Genomic DNA, 26520 nt, shown 5'->3' on the forward strand with positions numbered 1-26520 from the left:
CTCCTTTTCAGAGTAGCCTCGGGTACCAGCCTCCTCTGTTCTCGTCCCAGCTCGCCGAGTCCAGCGTCCCCTCCGCTCAGGCTTTTGTCCAACGTTGTGAGCGCACCTGGAAGAGGGTCAGGTCTGCACTTTGCCGTTATAGGGCGCAGACTGTGAGAGCCGCTAATAAGCGTAGGACTAAGAGTCCTAGGTATTGTCGCGGTCAGAGAGTATGGCTCTCCACTCGTAACCTTCCCCTTATGACAACTTCTCGCAAATTGACCCCGCGGTTCATTGGTCCGTTCCGTATTTCTCAGGTCGTTAATCCTGTCGCAGTGCGACTTCTTCTTCCGCGACATCTTCGTCGCGTCCACCCGGTCTTCCATGTCTCCTGTGTCAAGCCTTTTCTTCGCGCCCCCGTTCGTCTCCCCCTCCCCCCGTCCTTGTCGAGGGCGCACCTATCTACAGGGTCCGGAAGATTATGGACATACGTCCTCGGGGCCGTGGTCATCAGTACCTAGTGGATTGGGAGGGGTACGGTCCTGAGGAAAGGAGTTGGGTTCCATCTCGGGACGTGCTGGACCGTTCGCTGATCGATGATTTCCTCCGTTGCCGCCAGGTTTCCTCCTCGAGTGCGCCAGGAGGCGCTCGGTGAGTGGGGGGGTACTGTCATGTATTGTCATGTTATGTCTTGTCCCTGTGCTTTCTCTTCTCTTCGTTTCCCCCTGCTGGTCGTATTAGGTTACTTTCTCTCTCTCTATCTCTCTCTCTCTCTATCGTTCCGTTCCTGCTCCCAGCTGTTCCTCATTCTCCTAACGACCTCGTTTACTCTCTCACACCTGTCCCCTCTTTTGCCCTCTGATTAAGTCTCTATTTCTCTCTCTGTTTCTGCTTCTGTCCTTGTCGGATTCTTGTTTGCTTTGCCCTTGTCCCGTCCTGTCGTAATCTGCCTCTTCATCAGATGCTGCGTGTGAGCAGGTGTCTCTGTCCTCTACGGCCCGCGCCTACCCGGAGGGACCAGCAGTCTGTTGCCGCTAGCCCTGCTATTCTCCTCTACTACTAGAAGGGGGACTCTCCTGTAAAGATAGAGGATTTATGTTTTCCCTGTTTGGACATCTCCTGTAAAGATTGAGGATTTATGTTTTCCCTGTTTGGACATTAAAAGACTCTGTTTCTGTTAAATCGCTTTTGGGTCCTCACTCACCTGCATAACAGCCGTATTCTCACCACCACTATTTCATCGACTAGATTACCTCTGTATTTTTGGCTTATTCGAGAAGGACATAGTTTGATACCCTCACCTACACCCAATTTGTTAACCTTTTTTTTCATCTGCGGGAGCGGAGAGCAGCCCATATTTGCTCCTTTTAGGCTCAGTACTTTTTTCACCCTCAACTCTCTTTTTTGCTTCTGAAAGCCAAACTCCGGCTGTGTATAACCCCTGTTTATCCATCAAAATCATATTTCTTTCTCCATTTGAGACCGAAATCAATGTTTCTCTTGTCTTTCTGTTCCATATAACGCCCGTCTCTCGTTAGTTTCGGCACTTCCTTTGAGGAATTTATACCCATCTTTAATCCTTACCGTTATGTAGCTATGGTATTTAATCACTTACCTATGTGCGTGTTTTCTATGAATCTGCTATTTACCGTTACTTAGTTACTTATGTTGCTTCTCTGTCTGACTATGTGTGTGACTCTTTAATGATAATCAGTATGTATTCTCCTTCCTGGAAACCTCATTTATAGCTGACTTTTGATTTGGACATTACATTTCACCCGTAAACAATTATAAGCTCATTATAAACTATTGTTCCTTGGGACTTTCAACGTTAATTAATATCTCATATCTCACAACTCTAGAATTAGCATCCCTCTCCTCCCTGGATATTCATCTCTTTCAGTATTGAATGGGTTCAGTGATTATGTTCGCCTAGAATTGCCCTGCCTTCTCACCAAGCCTAATTTATCCTCACCTGTTTTAATATATCTATCTGCTACTTTTCATAGTCAGACTACTTCCCATATACAGATAGACTATTAGGTAAAAACTTTATTTAGGTATGTTTATTGAATTAATGTCTATCCTATTTGTACAGAATGAACGTCCCATCTAACAATACTTACTATATCCCACCCTTAAAAAATATTTTGGTTTGCAAGGCCAAGATTGATAAAGTCCTAGTTTACTTTCGGTAGTGCACCTTACCACGAGTCATTTCAGACTCGCTTCCTTCCTATCGATTTTGGTTACCCACAAAGTAGAAACCCATTGTATTTGTTCAAAATATTCAAGCAACTATCATTGATTAAATCCAAACTCCTTTAGCACCTTCAATCAAAAAATATCTTAAATAATTCCTCCCAAATTCGAGAATAAAGACTATTTACCTTTGTCCTGTAGACTGAGAAAAGCAATGCCGGTTCGATTCCGTCACTTTCTCTGTCGACCTAAGATATATATACCGGCCTGTTATTAAACCTCTGCTGGAGGCCAGGACTTTTAAACGAATCCAACCTCGTCAGTGCGCACGGTTTTCGGCTTTTCCCTTCGGACGACAAAGAAGTTTGTGGAATCCACTCGAAGGACCAATTGTTAGTATAATTTAATTATGACAATGTGCTTTCATCAATTGAAAGCCCTTAATCTATTTTGTGAGAATTTGTAAGATTTCTTGTTTGCATAAAATAGACGCAGACCAGTCTTTAAATAATAGGTCATAGAATTTATTCTCGGAGCGCGCTACCACTCAAAACACATGCATCAGTTTAAATACAGATCATGACATCATTTCACTCTCTTAACCGAACCCCCCTCTCGACAGGACAAAGTAAGGTGAAAAGTTCATTCTAACACACTCCCAGATAACTTTTGACCCCTCAACATTATCGATCACCACTGAACTGACAGGTTTAATTAACAGAAACACTAGGAATGCACTCACTGCCTAATCTAAAAACCCCAGAGCTAAGTTTCAGGTTGGGTCAACCATAGGCTAACGACCTTATGTGTTTACACAGTCCACAACCCATTTGTTCCTGCCCAGTTGGAATGGTTTTATTACTCCTTTCTCCTGTCACACAATTTCTTCTTATGAACTCATATTGTCTATTTAAACATACAGAGTATAAGTTTACCTAGACACAATTCTATTTAAAATGGGGATATTGTTTCTTCATTTATCCATAATAAATCCATAATAAATTCAACAGCATGATATGTCCAAATATTGTAGAGGTGGAGGGGCAAGGCCATTCAGGATCTGAAAGAAAAGACGTGCATCTACATACTGCTTAAAGCTGTCAAGATTGAATAAATGATGTTTGTGAAAGATGTGACAATGGTGGTATGGTTTGATTTATTATCAGAAATCGTAAGTGTTTGTAGAGTTTTATTCAATTGGTTTCAGAATAGTAGCTCTTGCTTGTGACCAGCATGCGAGGCAATATCTCAGATATGAGATCTAGCATGCATATATAGTTTGGCGGCCTCCAGGGGAAGATAAGGTCTTATAAACCTCAAGCTGGATAATCCGAACTTGAACCTGTTAACCGCCTTCTTTACTCGTTTCTTAAATGTCAAGTTTGGAGTGTAACGGCTGTCGGTGGAAGAAGGTGAGGACCAAAGAGCAGCGTGGTACTTGTTCATGTTATTTATTTAAACTGAACACTATCAAACAAAAAGCACAACCGAAACAGCTCCGTCAGGTGCAAACCACACTAAACAGAAAATATCATCACCCACAAATCAAGGGTGAAAACAGGCTGCCTAAGTATGGTTCTCAATCAAGGACAACGATTAACAGCTGCCTCTGATTGAAAACCATACCAGGCCAAACACAGAAATACCAACTCATAGAAAAACAAACATAGACAACCCACCCAACTCACGCCCTGACCATACTAAAACAAAGACATAACAAAAGAACCAAGGTCAGAACGTGACATGGAGTCCAAAATGACGCCGAGATACCAGAAGATAGACACAACTTTCAGATTCTCCCTAATGACTAGAACAGCTCTTTGGGAAGAATGAATGGTTTTCTTAAAGAAGTACATACAAACAGTCTTGTCAATATTTAAATGCAGGCAAGAATCAGTCATCCATTTATAAACCTGTATCATAGCTTCAGTTAACTTGTTTACTTGTTTGTTTTTTGAGTGTATGTGGTCAAGCAAGTGGGAAATTGTTTATATAGATAGTAAACAGAAGGGGGCCTAATATTGACCCTTGTGGGACCCCAATGTTATAGTAAATAGAGTCTGACTGAGTGTCCCCCAGACAAACCCTTCTAATATTCAGATAGGAATACATCCAACTAATGGCTTCCGTGGACACATGAAGGGAGGATAGTTTGGATAACAGGACCTCGTGATTCACAGTATCAAATGCCATCCAAAAAGACATCGCCGACTTCACCACTTATATCCAGTTTAGATTTAATACACTCCAAAAAATGGCAATTGGCTGTTTCGGTAGAATGGTTAGTTCTGAATCCAAATTGCATTTGATATATGGAGTTGCCCTGATTGAGATGATCAGTCAGATGATCAGCCACCCTTGATAGCACTGGAAGAATGCTTACAGGTCAGGAATTTTACACCAGTGTTGGGTCACCAAATTTTAAAACATGACATTTTCATACACAACTGAATGCATTCAACCGAAATGTGTCTCAACCCAACCCCTTTCAATCAGAGAGCTGCAGGGGACTGCCTTAATTGACTTCTGGCTCGAGCAGAAAGGAAGATTTTTCCACCTTGCAGGCCCTTAATTCAAACCAGTGGCCTTTTGGTTACTGGCTCAACGCTCTTAACTGCTAGGCTACCTTAACCCTACATGTTATGTACCCAACTTCTTAGGGCTAGGCGTCCAGCTAGCGGGACAACTTCCAGTGAAACTGGAGGGTGGGCAATTCAAATAAATAATCATAAAAATGTATTATGGATATTAAACATTTAGGTACATACAAGTGTCTTATATTTGTTGAAAGCTTACATTTTTGTTAATATAACTGCACTGTCCGATTTACAGTAGCCATTACAGCAAAAGCATGCCATGCGATTGTTTGAGGACGGCGCCCCACATCAAAATATTTTACCACCGGCACAGGTTTAATAAATTCAGAATAGCGATGAAATATTCACTTACTTTTTGAAAATCTTCCTCTGAAAGATCTTGTCATCCAAAGGGTCCCAGCTATAACATGTAGTGTCGTTTTGTTAGATAAAATCCTTCTTTATATCCCAAAAAGTCAGTTTAGTTGCCGCCATCGATTTGAGTAATCCACTCGTTCAACATGCAGAGAAAGGAATCTGAAAATCTACCCCTAAACTTTGTTTCAACAAGTCAAAATACGTTTCTATTTACTCCTCAGATACTCTAAAATGTAAACAAACTATAATATGTCTTACAGAAAGAAGTATGTTCAATAGGAAACCGATCTTAGCAGGTGCATTCTGTATTCATCGTATGCGTGCATACACAAATTTCCAAGACTGTGTCCCTGTACTAAAACTTATATTTCTTATTTGTTTTGGAAGTTACAAGCCTGAAACCTTGAACATAGACTGCTGACACCCTGTGAAAGCCATAGGAATTACACCCTGGGAGTTAGAATTCAGATGCCCCTATAACTTTCCATTGTAAGAGCATGGGCTCTCAAAAAAGACAATTCTGGTTGGTTTTTCTTCAGAATTTCTTCAAATTGCAAAGTGTTTTCTTTCCAATGGTACCAATTATATGCATATCCTGGCTTCAGGGCCTGAGCAACAACAGGCAGTTTACTTTGGGAACGTCATTCAGGCCGAAATTGAGAAAAAAGGGGCCTATTATTAAATTAATAGTGTTTGAACTGGTGAACTGCAACTTCCCTGCTGCACCCTAGCTCTTATCCAATTGACCATTCAATAATAATCTTTGAGTACATTAACTACAGTAATTATGCATTATGTAATGGCATGTTGAGAATGTGCTACCTGATACCATTATAAGTGTCTGTGAGGTCAAGCCCATTGTATGTGTGCCAATGGGCTTCATACATTCTTACAGTGCATACCACTATATGGGTAGTGTGTGTCTGAGGGTGGTGTGTGTCACTGTGTGTATGAGGATTGGTATGTGTGTGTGTCCCGTGACTACTCGAAGATACATATGATGGTGGCATTTTCAAAGAGCAACTACCCTGAGCTTTTGTTAGAAAAATAGACTTTTATTCGAACTCAAACCAAGTAAGTATGAAAGTACATAACTGTGGTAATATCCACTGTATAGAAAAGTTAGATATAATACCATACACCGGAATGACCTACTGTAGCCCTACCTGAGTGCTAGTTACCTGAGTGCTAGTTACCTGAGTGCTAGTTACCTGAGTGCTAGTTACCTGAGTGCTAGTTACCTGAGTGCTAGTTACCTGAGGGCTAGTTACCTGAGGGCTAGTTACCTGAGGGCTAGTTACCTGAGCTTTGGGCATTTTTCAGAAGTAATAAACAATAAGATAAGTTACATACAGTATGTATAACGTTAAAACGAACACTTCAGACACCATCTACCAACACACACACCCATCTGTCTTTCATCATAGTACATAGTAAAACATCTGGAGTCTGTTGATGAGCTCAGACATTTTCTGCCATGCTGCTCACTTCACCCAAGGCCACCTCCATCATCTCTTCCTCCTGAATCATCATTTTATTAATCTCCTTGCCTTCCTTCTCTTTGCCATCCATTCTCTCCATCCTCAGCACCTCTTTATCGTTACCTAGCAGCTCCTGCTCCTTTGCCCTCCACTTTTCCTCATCTATTTCCTTCTCCTCTCTCTCCAGCTTCTCCTTCTTTCGGAGCTTCCAGAAGAAGCGCAGGTTCCTCTCTGGGTAGGCCACGTTAGCCAGCGGCAGCTTGAATATGGTGTTGGTTTCCGTGGTAAACAGAAGGAAGGTGAGGGCGGAGAGACAGAAGGGCCAGGTGCAGGCTGGCAGGCCAAACTGAACAAAGAGAGAGAGGGAGCGAGAGAGAGTCAGATTTCAGAGATTTCAATTTTTATTTGTCACATGCGCTGAATACAACTGGTGTAGACCTTGCCGTGAAACGCTTACTTACAAGAGTTAAGAAAATGTATTGGGCCAAAAGTACGACCCTCTGTAGTGCCTTACAGTCGGATATCGAGCAGTTGCCATACCAGACGGCTATTCAACCAGTCAGGATGCTCTCGATGGAGCAGCTGTAGAACTTTTTGAAGATTTGAGGACCCATGCCAAATATTTTCTGTCTCCTGAGGGGGAATAGACATTGTCGTGCCCTCTTCACACCTGTCTTAGTGTGTTGGACCATGTCAGTTTGTTGGTTATGTGGACACCAAAGAACTTGAAGCTCTCGACCTGCTCCACTACAGCCCTGTTGATGTGAATGGCCTTCCTTTTCCTGTAGTCCAAAATCATCTCCTTTGTCTTGATCATGTTGAGGGAGAGTTTGTTGTCCTGGCACCACACTGTCAGGTCTCTGACCTCCTCCCTATAGGCTGTCTCATCGTAGTTGATGATCAGGCCTACCACCGTTGTGTCGTCGGCAACCTTACTGATAGTGTTGGAGCTTTGCTTGGCTACACAGTTGTGGGTGAACAGGGAGTATAGGAGGAGACTAAGCACGCACCCCTGAGGGGCCCCCGTGTTGAGGATTAGCGTGGCAGATGTATTGTTGCCTACCTTTACCATATGGGGGCGGCCCGTCAGGAAGTCCAGGATCCAGTTGCAGACGGAGGTGTTTAGTCCCAGGGTCCTTAGCTTAGTAATGAGTTTGGAGGGCACTATGGTGTTGAATGCTGAGCTGTAGTCAATGAACAGCATTTTCACGTAGGTGTTCCATTTGTCCAGGTGGGAAAGGGCAGTGTGGAGTGCAATAGAGATTGCGTCATCTGTGGATCTATTGGGTGGTATGTGAATTGGAGTGGGATGATGGTGTTGATGTGAGCCATGACCAGCCTTTCAAAGCATTTCATTGCTACAGATGTGAGTGCCACAGGTTGGTAGTCATTTAGGATTATGGTCAGATTTGTCAAATGGAGGGCGAGGGAGAGCTTTGTATGAGTCTCTGTGTCGAAGTAAAGGTGGTGTAGAGTTTTTTTTCCATCTGGTTGCACATGTTACATGCTGGTAGAAATGAGGTAAAACGGATTTAAGTTTTCCTGCATTACAATCCCTGGCCACTAAGAGCGCCACCTCTGAATGAGCATTTTCTTGTTTGCTCTTAGCCTTATATAGTTAGTTGAATGCGGTCTTAGTCTGTTTTCAAAATGTGTTTATGTGCCCCACATTGTGTGAATGAAATTAGGCTACTGTATACATAACAGCATGACTGTCATATTCTCATAACATTGTACTTACTGTGGACATGACATTAGCGATGGCTGAGCCCAGATATGCACAGAAGAAAGCTGGTGAAGAAAAGGCAGTCAAATTCAGTCATATTGCTACAGTACCACCCATCCAAACCATTAAGGCCTTTAACCAGTCATGTGACACAGAGACAAGAGGTCCCCAGTTGGCATTACAGTGTGAACTCACCACAGGTGATTGCCAGCAGGTGTACCTGCCAGGTGAGAGCGTAGAACATCCCTCCAATAGCGATGCAAGCTAGAACACAGTTATACCCCCACAGACCAAAGTAGATCGCCTCAAATGGAGCTGCCAGGGCCAGACCTTCAGGAAAAGAGCCCACACTGGAATTCACTCAGCTGTACGATACTGTCCACTTCAAATACCTAATCTGGAACACTCGTGTTGTGTGTAGTCTGGTGGTTATGTACGTGTGTGTGTCTACCTGAGATCATGCCGACTGCGGATCCAATGGTAGCGTGAGCACAGGTGATGGGAGAGGAAATGAAGAGAGCGACCATGAAGATTCCTCCTGTCCAGGGGTTATCACACCCATAAACCTGGCCTATACCTACTGGCACTGCTGTGAACAGCTGAGGAGAGAGACAGAGAGGTGATCAGACTCGCGCGTGTGTGTGCATGCGTGTGTGGTCAGGGGCAATCATGTCATCAAAACCCACAGGCACCATACCACAGATGATCTGAGTGACACAAACACACCTTCTGACTCACATATAAATCAGAATTGGACAAAAATAGTATGATGGTTGAAACCCTCAACGCACGCACAAGAATGTATCCATATTTCTTGTCATTTTGAAAAGTTCTCAGAGTCGGACAAAACCTCTCACCTACATCAGCAGCGTAGCCTAGTGGTTAGAGCGTTGGACTAGCAACCGAGAGGTTGCAAGTTCAAATCCCTGAGCTGAGAAGGTACAAATCTGTTGTTCTGAACAAGGCAGTTAACCCACTGTTCCTAGGCCGTCATTGAAAAGAAGAATCTGATCTTAACTGACTTGCCTAATGAAATCAAATAAAAATCTCAGTATGTATGTGAACTATTTCTTGCATGTGGCCATTCCAGATAGATGGGATTCCTAGAGCTACTGAATGACTCAGCCTGGTAGTTTCTAGAATACACCTGAACCACACAACACGCAGAAACACACACATGCTTTGTTTATTCACACACAACACCCTGCTTTGTTTATTACCTTAGCTACGTTGACCTCAGCCCAGGTGATGTTGGCTAGTTCTGTGCGCGGCTGGATGAGGACTTGGGGGAAGTGGTGGTTGTAGTGGCCAGTAGCCACCATGTGGAGACATACCAGGATGTTGAAGGGAAGAGTGAACACTGGCAGGTCCCAACGACTGTTAATGGACGCCAACGCACTGGACACTATAGGGCTGGAGGAGAGGAGGTTCATGTATGCTGCTCAACCACAATGATACATAATAACCTCTAATCTCTCCAGTAGTCACAAGTCACAGTCGAGGTCAAATCTAGTCAGGCATCGTCAAATCTGTTTTTTACCATGTGGGGGAAAGTTATTTCCCTGTCCGTTCTGAGAAATGGTGATTGTCACAAGTCTATTACTGCACTGCAGATACTGGCTCGATATGTGCCAGTAAGACAGGACCATAATAACTGACATTAGTGAAAGTGGGTTAGACAAGGTAGAAAGAAAGTCAGGAATGTCCTTTTGACCCGATTATGTGATAGAGGCAGACATGAATAAAGCTAGAAATAATAGAGGCAAAAAAGTGGGTCAGTTTGACGTCATGATGTGATTCCGATCTTAATGGGCCAGATAGCCATCTTTTCCTGGTACTGAAAAGATTACATTATTCACATGTTTGATTCACGTGCAAAACCCCATGAGACGGTGGTTATCAGCTCATCTGATGGGTATCTGGTGACACAAGCTAACTCACCAGGTCATAGACATGACGATGTTGGGCAGTAGGAGCCACCAGTACCAGTCTCCAGCGTTAGAGAACACGGCCATCAGCAGCCCCACCAAGATCCCATTGTAACCATACAGCCCCGCTGCAATCGCACCCCTAAAAGAGAGACAGACACACACACAGTCAGAGATTTCATACGCACGTGTTCACTCACGTGCACACACGCACGCTCAGACACACACACACACACACCTGCTCTGTTGCAGTATGAGGGCAGAGATGGTGGCGAAGAGTGTGCCCACGAAGCCGTTGAGAGCCCACCAGCGGTTCTGCAGGATCAGCCCAGCAAAGATCACTAGGCCACTCAGAGGATTGTTGACAAACATGACCTGGGCAGCACCACGGAGAACCCAGTCTAGCAGCTGGAGTAGGAAGAACTGTTCTGGAGGGGGAGAATGGAGATGGGCAGCGGGTGAGGGAGAAAGAGAGAGTCATGTTCATAGAAACAATATGATATATGTTTCTTTGCACACAAAGCTATAGGTAATCTGGTCATTGTATGCAGGTTTCTGTATTATCACACACATACATGTACATACAGTGCCCAACACAGGTCCTATACAGGCTGTCAATTTGTAGAGAGATTTCAACAGAGCTGGATTGTATACTTTGCTGCATTGTCTAAAGATTATGAATGTCTTTCTTTTTCGGTGTTGTCACAGTCCTTTTTGGGACGATCCTGGGCTTGGGACGGTCTGGACGTGTTTTCTCTGCTCATGGACATTGCCATTGGACATAGAGTGATGTATTTTTTTTGCTGGAGAAGCATTCTGTTGAATTCACTACCTCAAGGTATATATTAAGTGATTTAAAAAATGAAGTTTTTATTCAATGATTTGTCAATGTTTTTGACTGACTGTATATAAGATAAACTTAGCCTATTTGGAGAAGTGCTATGTTAAAATATAATCCATAGTTACTTTTCATCCACTCTGCAAACACCTCCATGTCTCCTGAGATGTAGGACAGTAACAGTAGCAGCCGGGCCTTGGCCTTCTGTTGGCAGGTGTGGACTGCAGACTCCCCCTGAGCCGCCTTCTGCTCCCAGCCCCCTGACATCTCTGGATCTGGGTTGGCCATCAGTGGCTGCTGCTCTTTCTGCGTGGAGGAGAAGAACAGAGAGTTATACTTGCTGTAAAGCTGGACCCAGACAAAGAGCCAAGTCTATACATGTGTCAACTACTTCGACACAACATAGAAAACGTTCAACATTGTTAAATTGTACAAATATTATACTGAACAAAACATATAAACGCAACATGCAACAATTTCAAAGATTCATAAAAGGAAATCAGTCAATTGAAATCAATTCATTAGGTCCAAATCTATGAATTCCACATGACTGGGTAGGGGTTGCAGCCATGGGTGGGCCTGGGAGGGCATATGCCCATCCACTGGGGAGCCAAGCTCAGCCACTCGGGAGCCAGGCCCACCCACTGGGGAGCCAGGCTCAGCCAATCAGAATGAGTTTTCCCCTACAAATGTAAACAAATTTGTGCACAACATTTTTGATAAATAAGCTTCTTGTGCGTACCGAACATTTCTGAGATCTTTTATTTCAGCTCTTGAAGCATGGGACCAACACTTTACAAGTTGCGTTTACATTTTTGTTCAGTGTATGTACAGTTATTTCTATTGATAATGGTGTACCCTGTTATTTTATCATGTTCTGTCATTCTTTCCTTCATCAACATTTTAGTAGGTATAGCTACTATTATTTTGTTTTAGTTAGTGCTTTGTGCATAATCTCCTAAAAACAACCCTCTGGGCAGCCTGGTGATGTCTTAAAAAACCACACACAAAGTGAATCAAATCGAATCAAATCAAATTGTATTTGCACCTAATAACAACACTTTACAGACTTGACAGACTTTACAGGTCGGCAGCATAGCCTAGTGGTTAGGGCATTGACCTAGTAACCGCAAAGGTTGACCTAGTAACCGCAAAGGTTGACCTAGTAACCGCAAAGGTTGCAAGATCGAATACCGAGCTGATAAGGTACAAAGTCTGTCGTTCTGCCCCTGAACAAGGCAGTTAACCCACTGTTCCTAGGCCGTCACTGAAAACTGACTTGCCTAGTGAAATAATGGAAAAATAAAACAGTGATATGCGTACTCATGAGCCCACTCTCAACAGTGCAGAGATAAAAGGAAGACAAATATTTGCTGAATAAAAAAAGGAAATAGTAAAACAATAAGGAGGCAGTATACAAAAAGTACCAGTACTGAGTCAATGTGCCGGGATACCAAGTACTTGAGGTAATACAGGTAATACAGTATGTACACTACCGTTCAATAGTTTGAGGTCCCTTAGGAATGTCCTTGTTATGAAAGAAAAGCACATTTTTTTGTCCATTAAAATAACATCAAATTGATCAGATCAGTGTTGTAAATGACTATTGCAGGTGGAAACGGATGATTTTTAATGGAATATCTACATAGGCTCATTATCAGCAACCATCACTCCTGTGTTCCAATGGCACGTTGTGTTAGCTAATCCAAGTTTATCATTTTATAAGGATAATTGATCATTAGAAAACCCTTTTGCAATTATGTTAGCACAGCTGAAAACTGTTGTGCTGATTTAAAGAAGCAATAAAACTGTCCTTCTTTAGACTAGTTGAGTATCTGGAGCATCAGCATTTGTGGGTTCGATTACAGGCTCAAAATGGCCAAAAACAAAGAACTTTCTTCTGAAACTCGTTAGTCTATTCTTCTTCTGAGAAATGAAGGCTATTCCATGCGAGAAATTGCCAGGAAACTGAAGATCTCGTACAACGCTGTGTACTACTCCCTTCACAGAACAGCGCAAACTGGCTGTACATGTTCTCTCTCATTTATTTTCCACAATGAGCAAATTTCTATTTTATCATAATGTAGGCCTACCAAAGGGGCCTACCATGAAAACAAATGGAGAAACATGAAAATAGCTGTTCTATCATTCAGCCTACAGTAGCAGCCAATGTGTGGTGTTAAATGTATGGCTACATTAAATGAGACATTTGAAAAAACACATGCAGGGCTTGATATTAACCTGCTTATCATCTTGTCACTCAGACAAGGAGGTGACTGAAAATGTTATTGTGTTGTTTGATGCAAAAAAAGTATTATTCTTCCCATACCATTGTTACAGAGAATCAGACAAATTATGCTACCCTCTGCCTATTGGCTACTTAGCTTATTCAAGCCTGTCTCAAAATACAACACTGCCCCTTTAAGACAAAAAAAGCTCTTTACCAGACTTGCTTTTTAAAAAAGATGTCTAGAAAGGTACACATGCTATACTCTTGTAGGAAGCAATCACTCCCCTATTGCTGACTACAAATGATCTATAAATGGGCTAATAACTCACTAACTAGCAAAGGATATGAACAAAATGTGCATAAGTGGCTGCATTCAGCTCTTGCTTTGATCCCAAAACAAGCACATCTACTCAGGACCACAGCTGTTAACACAGTCCAGATTGAATTAAATGGCACAGATCATCCATACATGGCAATGGTCATATACAGAGCATTCGGAAAGTATTCAGACCCCTTTACTTTTTATACATTTTGTTACGTTACAGCCTTATTCTAAAATGGATTAAATTGTTTTTGTTCCTCATCTATCTACAGTTGAAGTCGGATGTTTACATACACCTGAGCCAAAAACATTTAAACTCAGTTTTTACAATTCCTGACATTTAATTCTAGCAAAAATTCCCTGATTTACTTCAGCTTTTATTTCTTTCATCATATTCCCAGTGGATCAGAAGTTTACATACACTCAAACTATTTAAAGGCAATGCTACCAAGTACTAATGAACTTGGGTCAAATATTTTGGGTAGCCTTCCACAAGCTTCCCACAATAAGTTGGGTGAATTTTGGCCCATTCCTCCTGACAGAGCTGGTGCAACAGAATCAGGTTTGTAGGCCTCCTTGCTCGTGCACGCTTTTTCAGTTCTGCCCACAAATTTTCTATAGGATTGAGGTCAGGGCTTTGTGATGGCCACTCCAATACCTTGACTTTGTTGTCCTTAAGCCATTTTGCCACAACTTTGGAAGTATGCTTGGGGTCATTGTCCATTTGGAAGATCCTTTTGCGACCAAGCTTTAACTTCCTGACTGATGTCTTGAGATGCTGCCTCAATATATCCACATAATTTTCCCGCCTCATGATGCTATCTATTTTGTGAAGTACACCAGTCCGTCGTGCAGCAAAGCACCCCCACAAGATGATGCTGCCACCCCCGTGCTTCACGGTTGGGATGGTGTTCTTCGGCTTGCAAGCCTCCCCCTTTTTCCTCCATACATAACGATGGTCATTATGGCCAAACAGTTATATTTTTGTTTCATCAGACCAGAGGACAGTTCTCCAAGAAGTAAAATCTTTGTCCCCATGAGCAGTTGCAAACCGTAGTCTGTCTTTTTTATGATGGTTTTGGAGCAGTGGCTTCTTCGGGCTCCGGGCAGCCGAGCGGAAATGGAGGAAAACTCGCCTCCCTGCAGACCTGGCATCCTTTCACTCCCTCCTCTCTACATTTTCCTCTTCTGTCTCTGCTGCTAAAGCCACTTTCTACCACTCTAAAGTCCAAGCATCTGCCTCTAACCCTAGGAAGCTCTTTGCCACCTTCTCCTCCCTCCTGAATCCTCCTCCCCCTCCCCCCCCCCTCTCTGCAGATGACTTCGTCAACCATTTTGAAAAGAAGGTCGACGACATCCGATCCTCGTTTGCTAAGTCAAACGACACCGCTGGTTCTGCTCACACTGCCCTACCCTGTGCTCTGACCTCTTTCTCCCCTCTCTCTCCAGATGAAATCTCGCGTCTTGTGACGGCCGGCCGCCCAACAACCTGCCCGCTTGACCCTATTCCCTCCTCTCTTCTCCAGACCATTTCCGGAGACCTTCTCCCTTACCTCACCTCGCTCATCAACTCATCCCTGACCGCTGGCTACGTCCCTTCTGTCTTCAAGAGAGCGAGAGTTGCACCCCTTCTGAAAAACCTACACTCGATCCCTCCGATGTCAACAACTACAGACCAGTATCCCTTCTTTCTTTTCTCTCCAAAACTCTTGAACGTGCCGTCCTTGGCCAGCTCTCCCGCTATCTCTCTCAGAATGACCTTCTTGATCCAAATCAGTCAGGTTTCAAGACTTGTCATTCAACTGAGACTGCTCTTCTCTGTATCACGGAGGCCCTCCGCACTGCTAAAGCTAACTCTCTCTCCTCTGCTCTCATCCTTCTAGACCTATCGGCTGCCTTCGATACTGTGAACCATCAGATCCTCCTCTCCACCCTCTCCGAGTTGGGCATCTCCGGCGCGGCCCACGCTTGGATTGCGTCCTACCTGACAGGTCGCTCCTACCAGGTGGCGTGGCGAGAATCTGTCTCCTCACCACGCGCTCTCACCACTGGCGTCCCCCAGGGCTCTGTTCTAGGCCCTCTCCTATTCTCGCTATACACCAAGTCACTTGGCTCTGTCATAACCTCACATGGTCTCTCCTATCATTGCTATGCAGACGACACACAATTAATCTTCTCCTTTCCCCCTTCTGATGACCAGGTGGCGAATCGCATCTCTGCATGTCTGGCAGACATATCAGTGTGGATGACGGATCACCACCTCAAGCTGAACCTCGGCAAGACGGAGCTGCTCTTCCTCCCGGGGAAGGACTGCCCGTTCCATGATCTCGCCATCACGGTTGACAACTCCATTGTGTCCTCCTCCCAGAGCGCTAAGAACCTTGGCGTGATCCTGGACAACACCCTGTCGTTCTCAACTAACATCAAGGCGGTGGCCCGTTCTTGTAGGTTCATGCTCTACAACATCCGCAGAGTACGACCCTGCCTCACACAGGAAGCAGCGCAGGTCCTAATCCAGGCACTTGTCATCTCCCGTCTGGATTACTGCAACTCGCTGTTGGCTGGGCTCCCTGCCTGTGCCATTAAACCCCTACAACTCATCCAGAACGCCGCAGCCCGTCTGGTGTTCAACCTTCCCAAGTTCTCTCACGTCACCCCGCTCCTCCGCTCTCTCCACTGGCTTCCAGTTGAAGCTCGCATCCGCTACAAGACCATGGTGCTTGCCTACGGAGCTGTGAGGGGAACGGCACCTCAGTACCTCCAGGCTCTGATCAGGCCCTACACCCAAACAAGGGCACTGCGTTCATCCACCTCTGGCCTGCTCGCCTCCCTACCACTGAGGAAGTACAGTTCCCACGCAGCCCAGTCAAAACTGTTCGCTGCTCTGGCCCCCCAATGGTGGAACAAACTCCCTCACGACGCCAGGACAGCGGAGTCAATCACCACCTTCCGGAGACACCTGAAACCCCACCTCTTTCAGGAATACCTAGGATAGGATAAAGTAATCCTTCTCACCCCCTTAAAAGATTTAGATGCACTATTGTAAAGTGGCTGTTCCACTGGATGTCTTAAGGTGAACGCACCAATTTGTAAGTCGCTCTGGATAAGAGCGTCTGCTAAATGACTTAAATGTAAATGTAAATATAGGACTCGTTTAACTGTGGATATAGATACTTTTGTACCTGTTTCCTCCAGCATCTTCACAAGGTCCTTTTCTGTTGTTCTGGGATTGATTTGCACTTTTTGCACAAAAGTACGTTCATCTCTAGGAGACAGAACGCTTCTCCTTCCTGAGTGGTATGACGGCTGCGTGGTCCCATGGTATTTATACTTGCTTACTATTGTTTGTACAGATGAACGCAGTACCTTCAGGCATTTGGAAATTGCTCCCAAGGATGAACCAGACTTGTGGAGGTCATTTTTTCTGAGGTCTTGGCTGATTTCTTTTGATTTTCCCATGATGTCAATCAAAGGTAGGCCGTGAAATACATCCACAGGTACACCTCCAATTGACTCAAATGATGTCAATTAGCAGAAGCTTCTAAAGCCATGACATCTTTTTCTGGAATTTTCCAAGCTGTTCAAGGGCACAGTCAACTTAGAGTATGTAAACTTCTGAACCACAGGAATTGTGATACAGTGAATTATAGGTGAAATAATCTGTCTATAAACAATTGTTGGAAATATTACTACATGCACAAAGTAGATGTCCTAACCGACTTGACAAAACTATAGTTTGTTAACAAGAAATTTGTGGAGTGGTTAAAAAACGAGTTTAAATGACTCCAACCTAAGTGTAAATCAAATTTTGATTTGATTTGATTTACACTTAGATTGGAGTCATTTAAACTCGTTTTCAACCACTCCACAAATGTCTTGTTTGATTTGATTTGATTTTAATTGTACGTAAACGTCCGACTTCAACTGACACACAATACCCCATAATGTCAAAGCAATAACAGGTTTTTAGACATTTTTGCAAATGTATTAACAATAAAAAACGGAAATATCACATTTACATAAGTTTTCAGAACGTATACTCAGTACTTTGTTGAAGCACCTTTGGCAGCGATTACAGACTCAAGTCATGTTGCTACAAACTGGGCACACCTGTATTTGGGGAGTTTCTCCCACTCTTATCTGCAGATCCTCTCAAGCTCTGTCATGTTTGATGGGGAGCGTCACAGCACAGCTACTTTCAGGTTTTTCCAGACATGTTCGATTATGTGCTTAGGGTTGTTGTCCTGTTGGAAGGGAAACCTTCACCCTACTCAGGTCCTGAGCGCTCTGGAGCAGGTTTTCATCAAGGATCTCTCTGTACTTTGCCCCGTTCATCTTTCCCTCAATCCCGACTAGTCTCCCAGTCCCTGCCACTGAAAATCATCCCCACAGCATGATGCTGCCACCACCATGCTTCACCATAGGGATGATGCCAGGTTTCCTCCAGATGTGATACTTGGCATTCAGGCCAAAGAGTTCAATCTTGGTTTTATCAGACCAGAGAATCGTGTTGCTCAGAATCCTTTAGGGGGCTTTTGGCAACCTCCAAGCAGGCTTTCATGTGACTTTTACTGAGGAGTGGCTCCGTCTGGCCAGTCTACCATAAAGGTCTTATTGGTGGAGTGCTGCAGAGATGGTTGTCCTTCTGGAAAGTTATCCCATCTCCACAGAGGAATTCTGGAGCTCTGTCACCTCCCTGACCAAGGCCCTTCTCTCCCGATTTCTCAGTTTGCCGTCAGAGTTTGGACATTCCAAACTTCATTCATTTAAGAATGATGGAAGCCACTGTATTCTTGGGGACCTTCAACGCTGCAGAAATGTTTTGGTACCCTTCCACAATCCTGTCTCGGATCTCTATGGACAATTCCTTTGACCTCGGCTTGGTTTTTGCTCTGACATGCACTGTCAACTGTGGGAACTTATATAGGGTATGAACACCTTCCGAATGCATTGTATGTCAGTGGTCTATATTGGCCTACTGCAGCTCTGATTGGCTGTGCCGCATGGTCTGTGTAGGATACGGTCTCGTGTGCAACAGAGTCATGAGAAATAGAGTCCAATAGAGTCCTGGGTTCTACCTACAAATAAATATCTTGCATGTATTGAAAGTGGCTAATATTGCCTTGATTCTCTCACAATTGCCACAGTAAAGGGAAATGTTGATAGTGTTAACTAACAGGAAAAAAGAAGAAGATCAATCCTGTGCTTCTCTCAGTAGGCTGATAATTCTCTACGCTCTGCATGGCAGTCCTTGGGAGCTGCTCGTCAGTCTCAGGCTACTGCGAACCCTCACACACATACAGCTTATAGGGAACATTGCATGTGGGTTGGGGTAAAGTGACTAGGCAATCAGGATATAATGAACAGAGTAGTAGCATAGGTAAAGTGTAGTATGTGTGAGTGTGTGCATATAGTCTAGTGTGTGTGCATAGAGCCAGTGCAAGGGAGTCAGTGTAATACAGTTAAGATAAAGAAAATTGTCCGCGTAGCCATCTGATTAACCATTCAGCACACTTATGGCTTGGGGGTAGAAGCTGTTCAGGTGCTTTTTGGTCACAGACTTGGCACTCCATGACCACTTGCTGTGCGATAGCAGAGAGAGTCTATGACTTGGGTGGTTGGAGTCTTTGACATTTTTTAGGGCCTTACTCCGCCTGGTATACAGGTAGGAGTTCGGCCCCAGTGATGTACTGGGCCGTACGCACTACCCTCTCTATCGCCTTGCAGTCGGATGCTGAGCAGTTTTCATACCACACGGTGATGCAGCCAGTCAAGATGCTCTCAATGGTGCAGCTGTAGAACTTTTTGAGGATCTGAGGGCCCAGGCCAAATCTGTTCAGCCTCCAGAGGGGGAAGAGGTGTTGTCGTACACTCTTCGTGTGTTGGTGTGGTTGGACCATGATAGGTCCTTAGTGAGGTGGACACAGTGGAACTTGAACTCTCGATTGATGTTATCATCATGATTATGACACACAAAGACCCGTCTATGGCCTGGCTTACCTTTGACTGGAATGCGGATGCAAGTTCTTGCGTTAAGGCACTATAGAAACTGGAGATATTCTTGGGAATATCCTACAGAAGATAAGTCATGTTAAAAAATATTGTTATATAATACTAGTGTACACCACTAATTGGTGTAGGTGCTGCACTGTAAAACAAATTCAACATGTAAAAAGTCAATTCAGCTTAAATATCTAAGTTGTCTGTACTTCAAAATGGGAAGTTGTTGAGCTGGTGTGGAATACTCCACAAACCTAATGAATAAAACAATGTTGAGTGAACTGAAATAGTGAAAATGAACTGAAAGTTTGCCATAACAACACAAATAGCTGAGTTGATCACACAAGAGAGTTCAGTTTGCTGAGATCAGCAACGTAAAATACTGTGTTGGCTTAAATACGTGCCTCATTAATATATTACCATTTGTGCTTTTCTGCATGATGTATTTAACTTTATTTTTTTAATCAATTTACATGTCAGGAACCAGTTTACAACTTAAACATTTATTTTAGAGGCTGAAATATGATGCATTAACCCAGATATATCAAAAAGTGAAGTGGATTTGTTCAAACCATTAGTGAGTTTGTTTTACCTGTTTATCTGGTGTGTGGTTAGTCAGAGCACATTTGTAAGAACACACTGTCTGCTTTCAACCAATTATTTTTAACAGCCATCTGTCAAAAACATAAATATTTCCATAATTGAGCAAACAGCTATTTTATAGGTAATCCAACTTCGTATCTCTTGGCGTAATGACTAAGGGGACAGTCGCTGGACCTGGTTTTGAGTTCATGGAGTTAAAATAGTTTAGCTGAGGATATTCTTACATCGTTAAATTGGGAGGACTTGAAATAAAACGTTTTGAAAAGATCAAGTTAACCAGCTGCAATATAATTTCCAGTTTACTCAACTGTTGAGACAACTTCTGAAGGCATGTTGGCAGAACTTTTCTGTCCCCCAAAGTTAAGTGAACTAGAAATTGTATTGTAGGTGGTTGCCTTGATTTTTAAAAAGTTGGCTGAAAACACTTTTTACAGTGTGCCCTTTAGAAGAATAAATCTCAGTGAACTAAACGAAAGAAAGAGGTGCAACTCTACTGCATTCGAAGAACAGTGTGAAGAGCAGTGTGAAGAGCAGTGTGAAGAGCAGTGTGAAGAGCAGTGTGAAGAATGCAACTTCTTCTTGAATGCACACATTGAGTCAAACACAGGTGTCCCTCGACAACGTGGGCAACCAATAAAAAGTTGCATTCACACTGCTCTTCGAATGCATTCTGAGGAAGTTCTAAGGACCAACACATGCATGCTTCAGTGCATTTGCTCTGAAGCTTTCCATTTCTTTTATCATATTAATATTCTACTTGAAATAAATGATGTAAACAAAGGCTCAGAAGCGTGAATGAAAGTCACACAGTCTTCTCATTTGCAGTGAGATTTATATTATAACCAACATTTTGTTCTGTTCTGTCATCAGTACCTCACCTTAAAGAGTGGCCATGGTTTATTTCTTTATAACGTTACTATTTAACATTATCCTTATATAATACTATCTACGTAGGATGAAGTATTGGCATGTCCAACTTTCCCTTTTTTTTTTTTACACAGATCTGTGCCCTTCTGCACGACAGAAAATGTTGCCTCCATTTAGACAGAAAGGAAGACGAGAAGGATGAGTAGTGCAGTGTGTGTCCTACCTTTGTGCGATGTAGTCCAGGCATATATGTTTCCAGTAGGGCAGGGTGCTGTGTGTGGCAGCTGCTGTGAAGCTGTGCTGTAGCAGGTCTCCCACCACTGTTTTTATACCTCACACAACATTCCTACTCTCCTTCTCCATGAACAAGAGCGATAACGTTCAACCATGCGCAACTTCACTTTGATATGGAATGTGTGTGTGTAAGAGAGATGACCTTGACCTATGGGTGTTCTATCAGCAGGTCATTTCCAATAGCCAGCCACACAACTGTTAGCATCATGACTTTTGACCTGTGAGAGATTTACCCTATAGAGAGAGTTTTATCATTTTCCATACAGTGTTTCAATAAAACTTGAAGTGCACAATTCATTTTTTTAAATCCAATGGCAGATTGTGAGCATGTAGAAAAATGTGTCACTCTTACAATTTCATTAACCTTTGCATGCAACATTGATTAAGATCCACCTATTTTATGTGACTTGCCAACTGATCACTATCACCCTTCTCCTTGAAATTCATCAACTATCGGTGTATCAATGATATTCAGATAATGAGTGGAATATTGTTATACAGAACCCAGGTATTTCAGCAGTGCATTTTACACTACACTATTCCAAATGGTAGAGTGACTCTTTCCACTTTGTTCTATTGAAGGACACTGGTTGATGTAGAATGATGATGAACAGGGCTCCGGGCAGCCGAGCGGATATGGAGGAAAACTCGCCTCCCTGCGGACCTGGCATCCTTTCACTCCCTCCTCTCTACATTTTCCTCTTCTGTCTCTGCTGCTAAAGCCACTTTCTACCACTCTAAATTCCAAGCATCTGCCTCTAACCCTAGGAAGCTCTTTGCCACCTTCTCCTCCCTCCTGAATCCTCCCCCCTCCCCCTCCTCCCTCTCTGCAGATGACTTCGTCAACCATTTTGAAAAGAAGGTCGACGACATCCGATCCTCGTTTGCTAAGTCAAACGACACCGCTGGTTCTGCTCACACTGCCCTACCCTGTGCTCTGAACTCTTTCTCCCTCTCTCTCCAGATGAAATCTCGCGTCTTGTGACGGCCGGCCGCCCAACAACCTGCCCGCTTGACCCTATCCCCTCCTCTCTTCTCCAGACCATTTCCGGAGACCTTCTTCCTTACCTCACCTCGCTCATCAACTCATCCCTGACCGCTGGCTACGTCCCTTCCGTCTTCAAGAGAGCGAGAGTTGCACCCCTTCTGAAAAAACCTACACTCGATCCCTCCGATGTCAACAACTACAGACCAGTATCCCTTCTTTCTTTTCTCTCCAAAACTCTTGAACGTGCCGTCCTTGGCCAGCTCTCCCGCTATCTCTCTCAGAATGACCTTCTTGATCCAAATCAGTCAGGTTTCAAGACTAGTCATTCAACTGAGACTGCTCTTCTCTGTATCACGGAGGCGCTCCGCACTGCTAAAGCTAACTCTCTCTCCTCTGCTCTCATCCTTCTAGACCTATCGGCTGCCTTCGATACTGTGAACCATCAGATCCTCCTCTCCACCCTCTCCGAGTTGGGCATCTCCGGCGCGGCCCACGCTTGGATTGCGTCCTACCTGACAGGTCGCTCCTACCAGGTGGCGTGGCGAGAATCTGTCTCCTCACCACGCGCTCTCACCACTGGCGTCCCCCAGGGCTCTGTTCTAGGCCCTCTCCTATTCTCGCTATACACCAAGTCACTTGGCTCTGTCATAACCTCACATGGTCTCTCCTATCATTGCTATGCAGACGACACACAATTAATCTTCTCCTTTCCCCCTTCTGATGACCAGGTGGCGAATCGCATCTCTGCATGTCTGGCAGACATATCAGTGTGGATGACGGATCACCACCTCAAGCTGAACCTCGGCAAGACGGAGCTGCTCTTCCTCCAGGGGGAAGGACTGCCCGTTCCATGATCTCGCCATCACGGTTGACAACCCCATTGTGTCCTCCTCCCAGAGCGCTAAGAACCTTGGCGTGATCCTGGACAACACCCTGTCGTTCTCAACTAACATCAAGGCGGTGGCCCGTTCCTGTAGGTTCATGCTCTACAACATCCGCAGAGTACGACCCTGCCTCACACAGGAAGCGGCGCAGGTCCTAATCCAGGCACTTGTCATCTCCCGTCTGGATTATTGCAACTCGCTGTTGGCTGGGCTCCCTGCCTGTGCCATTAAACCCCTACAACTCATCCAGAACGCCGCAGCCCGTCTGGTGTTCAACCTTCCCAAGTTCTCTCACGTCACCCCGCTCCTCCGCTCCCTCCACTGGCTTCCAGTTGAAGCTCGCATCCGCTACAAGACCATGGTGCTTGCCTACGGAGCTGTGAGGGGAACGGCACCTCAGTACCTCCAGGAGCTGATAAGGCACTACACCCAAACAAGGGCACTGCGTTCATCCACCTCTGGCCTACTCGCCTCCCTACCACTGAGGAAGTACAGTTCCCGCTCAGCCCAGTCAAAACTGTTCGCTGCTCTGGCCCCCCAATGGTGGAACAAACTCCCTCACGACGCCAGGACAGCGGAGTCAATCACCACCTTCCGGAGACACCTGAAACCCCACCTCTTTCAGGAATACCTAGGATAGGATAAAGTAATCCTTCTTACCCCCCTTAAAAGATTTAGATGCACTATTGTAAAGTGGCTGTTCCACTGGATGTCATAAGGTGAACGCACCAATTTGTAAGTCGCTCTGGATAAGAGCGTCTGCTAAATGACTTAAATGTAATGTAAAATGTAGTATTTGAAGCCACATCCATATAGCATTTCGTTTAACCAACATAAATGTATGTCAAATGTATACATTTATGAGGTAAAAATATAGAAATTGACAGTATTCAGCAGTTATATAGCTCTATACATTAACTAGGGACTACATCATTTTATTGTTAACAAATGACAAGAAAATCATATAAAAAGTAAAGTGAATATTGCATTAGATACTTAGATTGAAAATGCATCCACATTGAAAGAGTAATTTGGTGCAGTGAACAAGTGACTTTGTACTCAGTCAATTGAAAATGTGTTTAGAGTTTGAAACATGAGACATTTTGATGATCTGTTTAGATTTTTGTGCTTGTTGTGAAAATGTACCACATACATGTGAAAATTGCACCAAAGTGAACTGCAACTTCACTCACACCTTCCTCTGAGTTTGTTCAAAGGAATCCCCATCCCTTCAACTATTTAAATCTCTACAACTATTAGGAAAGGTGGATACACAGTCAGTTGTACAACTGAATGCCTTAAACTGAAATGTTTCCTCCGAATTTAACTCAACCCCTCTAAACAGAGGGTTAACTGCCTTGCTCAGAACAACAGATGTTTACCTTGTCAGCTCAGGGATTCAATCTAGCAACCTTTCGGTTACTGGTCCAACGCTCCAATCCGCCAGGCCTCCCGCCAGACTACCTGCCGCCCCTAACATCTGTGACAGACCGACTTGATTTTGTCTTATGTAGCAAAATTTGAAATTGTGTTTTTTACAATGGATTAAAGTAGAGACTCAGAGCTAGAAAATGGTATATCATATACTACAGTTAAGGAACAATGGGAAAGTAATTCTGCTTTGAAAGTTGATAAACTTGTAAAATCACTTCTGAGAAAATTACCCTTGAATGTTTTGGTACACATACTGGAGAGTTCTTCTTTGTCTACACCCATTCAGCATCGTTCACACCCTCTTAAGCTTTAGCCCCACCCATCTCTTTAAGGATTCACATGTGATGCCATGTACAAAACAATCAAAGATTTCAAAGGCTGGTTTTACTACGGGTGTCTTCGTAAATTCAGTCTGGAGTGTCAGAGTGTTTTCTGGGCATTCGTAAACTCAGGGCGTTGTCAGATTGTCCGTTCGTAAACTCAGGGCGTTGTCAGATTGTCTGTTCGTAAATTCAGAGCGTTTCGCTCTCGGTGCTTTCAGAGCGCACACTGGATGCTCTAGCCAAGTAGAAGGGTTGATTCGAGTGTTCTGTTCTAACAACAGCAGTCAAGCACCCAAGCTAACTGGCTAGCTTGCTAGCTACTTCCAGACACAAATGAGAGAACAGCTATGGTGGTAAAAAATGACAAACTTTGTTATGCACATGCGCTGTATGAGCCTTAAACTTGTACGTTTCCCCGGTCTGTTTCTCTCATGTAAGAAGAAGCCAGTATTTTTCCTCTATTGTTTTTGAGTAACTTGGTCACGTGGCCAAAGACAAAGAGCCTCTGAGAGTGACCACAGTTTTTGAGTCCATCCTGTTCTTTTCCTATCTTTCAAGAGCACAGCTGTGTGGAGATGATGAAGAGAATCGAGGCTAGATTGAGCAGCAGCAACAATTCTATCAGCAGAAAGCAGTAACAAAACTGGCGTTATCACTTGTTTGTACGCTATGTTCCCATCATGATCTCACACACCCGTAGACAAAGGTTATAAAAGCTGGGACCCAACTCTTGTTTGTTGGGATCTTAACTCTGCAGCTTTTGAATGCCAGCTAACAGTACACTTTAACTTGAAATGAAAACGACTTTCTGACTAAATTAGAAACGTGTAATATCTGAAACTGTAGCTAGCTAGACCATCTTCTCCATGTACATGGATGGACGCTTCACCCTCTGTCCTGGATGCCATGGTTGACTTAGTTTGAAGATGTAATCCAGAGACAGGTGTTTTAAACAACTGCCTTCTAAATCAAATCAAATAAAATCAAATAAAATGTATTTATATAGCCCTTCGTACATCAGCTGATATCTCAAAGTGCTGTACAGAAACCCAGCCTAAAACCCCAAACAGCAAGCAATGCAGGTGTAGAAGCACAGTGGCTAGGAAAAACTCCCTAGAAAGGCCAAAACCTAGGAAGAAACCTAGAGAGGAACCAGGCTATGTGGGGTGGCCAGTCCTCTTCTGGCTGTGCCGGGTGGAGATTATAACAGAACATGGCCAAGATGTTCAAATGTTCATAAATGACCAGCATGGTCAAATAATAATAATGCACAACAGTTGAAACTGGAGCAGCAGCACGGCCAGGTGGACTGGGGACAGCAAGGAGTCATCATGTCAGGTAGTCCCTGAGGCATGGTCCTAGGGCCCAGGTCCTCCGAGAGAGAGAAAGAAAGAGAGAAAGAGAGAATTAGAGAGAGCACACTTAAATTCACACAGGACACCGAATAGGACAGGAGAAGTACTCCAG

The 26520-nt window shown here is 43.9% G+C and overlaps 1 protein-coding gene across 2 annotated transcripts; it reads right to left on the minus strand.

Moving 5' to 3' along the window:
* Positions 1 to 3611: 3611 nt before the first annotated feature.
* On the minus strand, positions 3612 to 21460 carry slc14a2 (solute carrier family 14 member 2). 2 transcript variants are annotated; one of them, XM_029645756.2, is made up of 10 exons: positions 21354 to 21456; positions 19661 to 19732; positions 11237 to 11414; positions 10509 to 10698; positions 10284 to 10412; positions 9563 to 9755; positions 8794 to 8941; positions 8538 to 8672; positions 8358 to 8407; positions 3612 to 6962 (listed from the first exon to the last, which is right to left on the minus strand). In XM_029645756.2, exons 1-10 carry the CDS (start codon positions 21375 to 21377, stop codon positions 6597 to 6599), a joined length of 1485 nt encoding a protein of 494 aa, XP_029501616.2. In that variant the 5' UTR covers positions 21378 to 21456; the 3' UTR covers positions 3612 to 6596. The 2 variants fall into 2 exon arrangements, with proteins under 2 accessions (XP_029501616.2, XP_029501617.2); XM_029645757.2 differs by lacking the exon at positions 19661 to 19732 and having other exon boundaries at positions 21354 to 21460.
* Between the last annotated feature and the right edge of the window lie 5060 nt (positions 21461 to 26520).

The sequence above is a fragment of the Oncorhynchus nerka genome, linkage group LG27, assembly GCF_034236695.1.
Source record: "Oncorhynchus nerka isolate Pitt River linkage group LG27, Oner_Uvic_2.0, whole genome shotgun sequence".
NCBI classification, from domain to species: Eukaryota; Metazoa; Chordata; class Actinopteri; order Salmoniformes; family Salmonidae; genus Oncorhynchus; species Oncorhynchus nerka.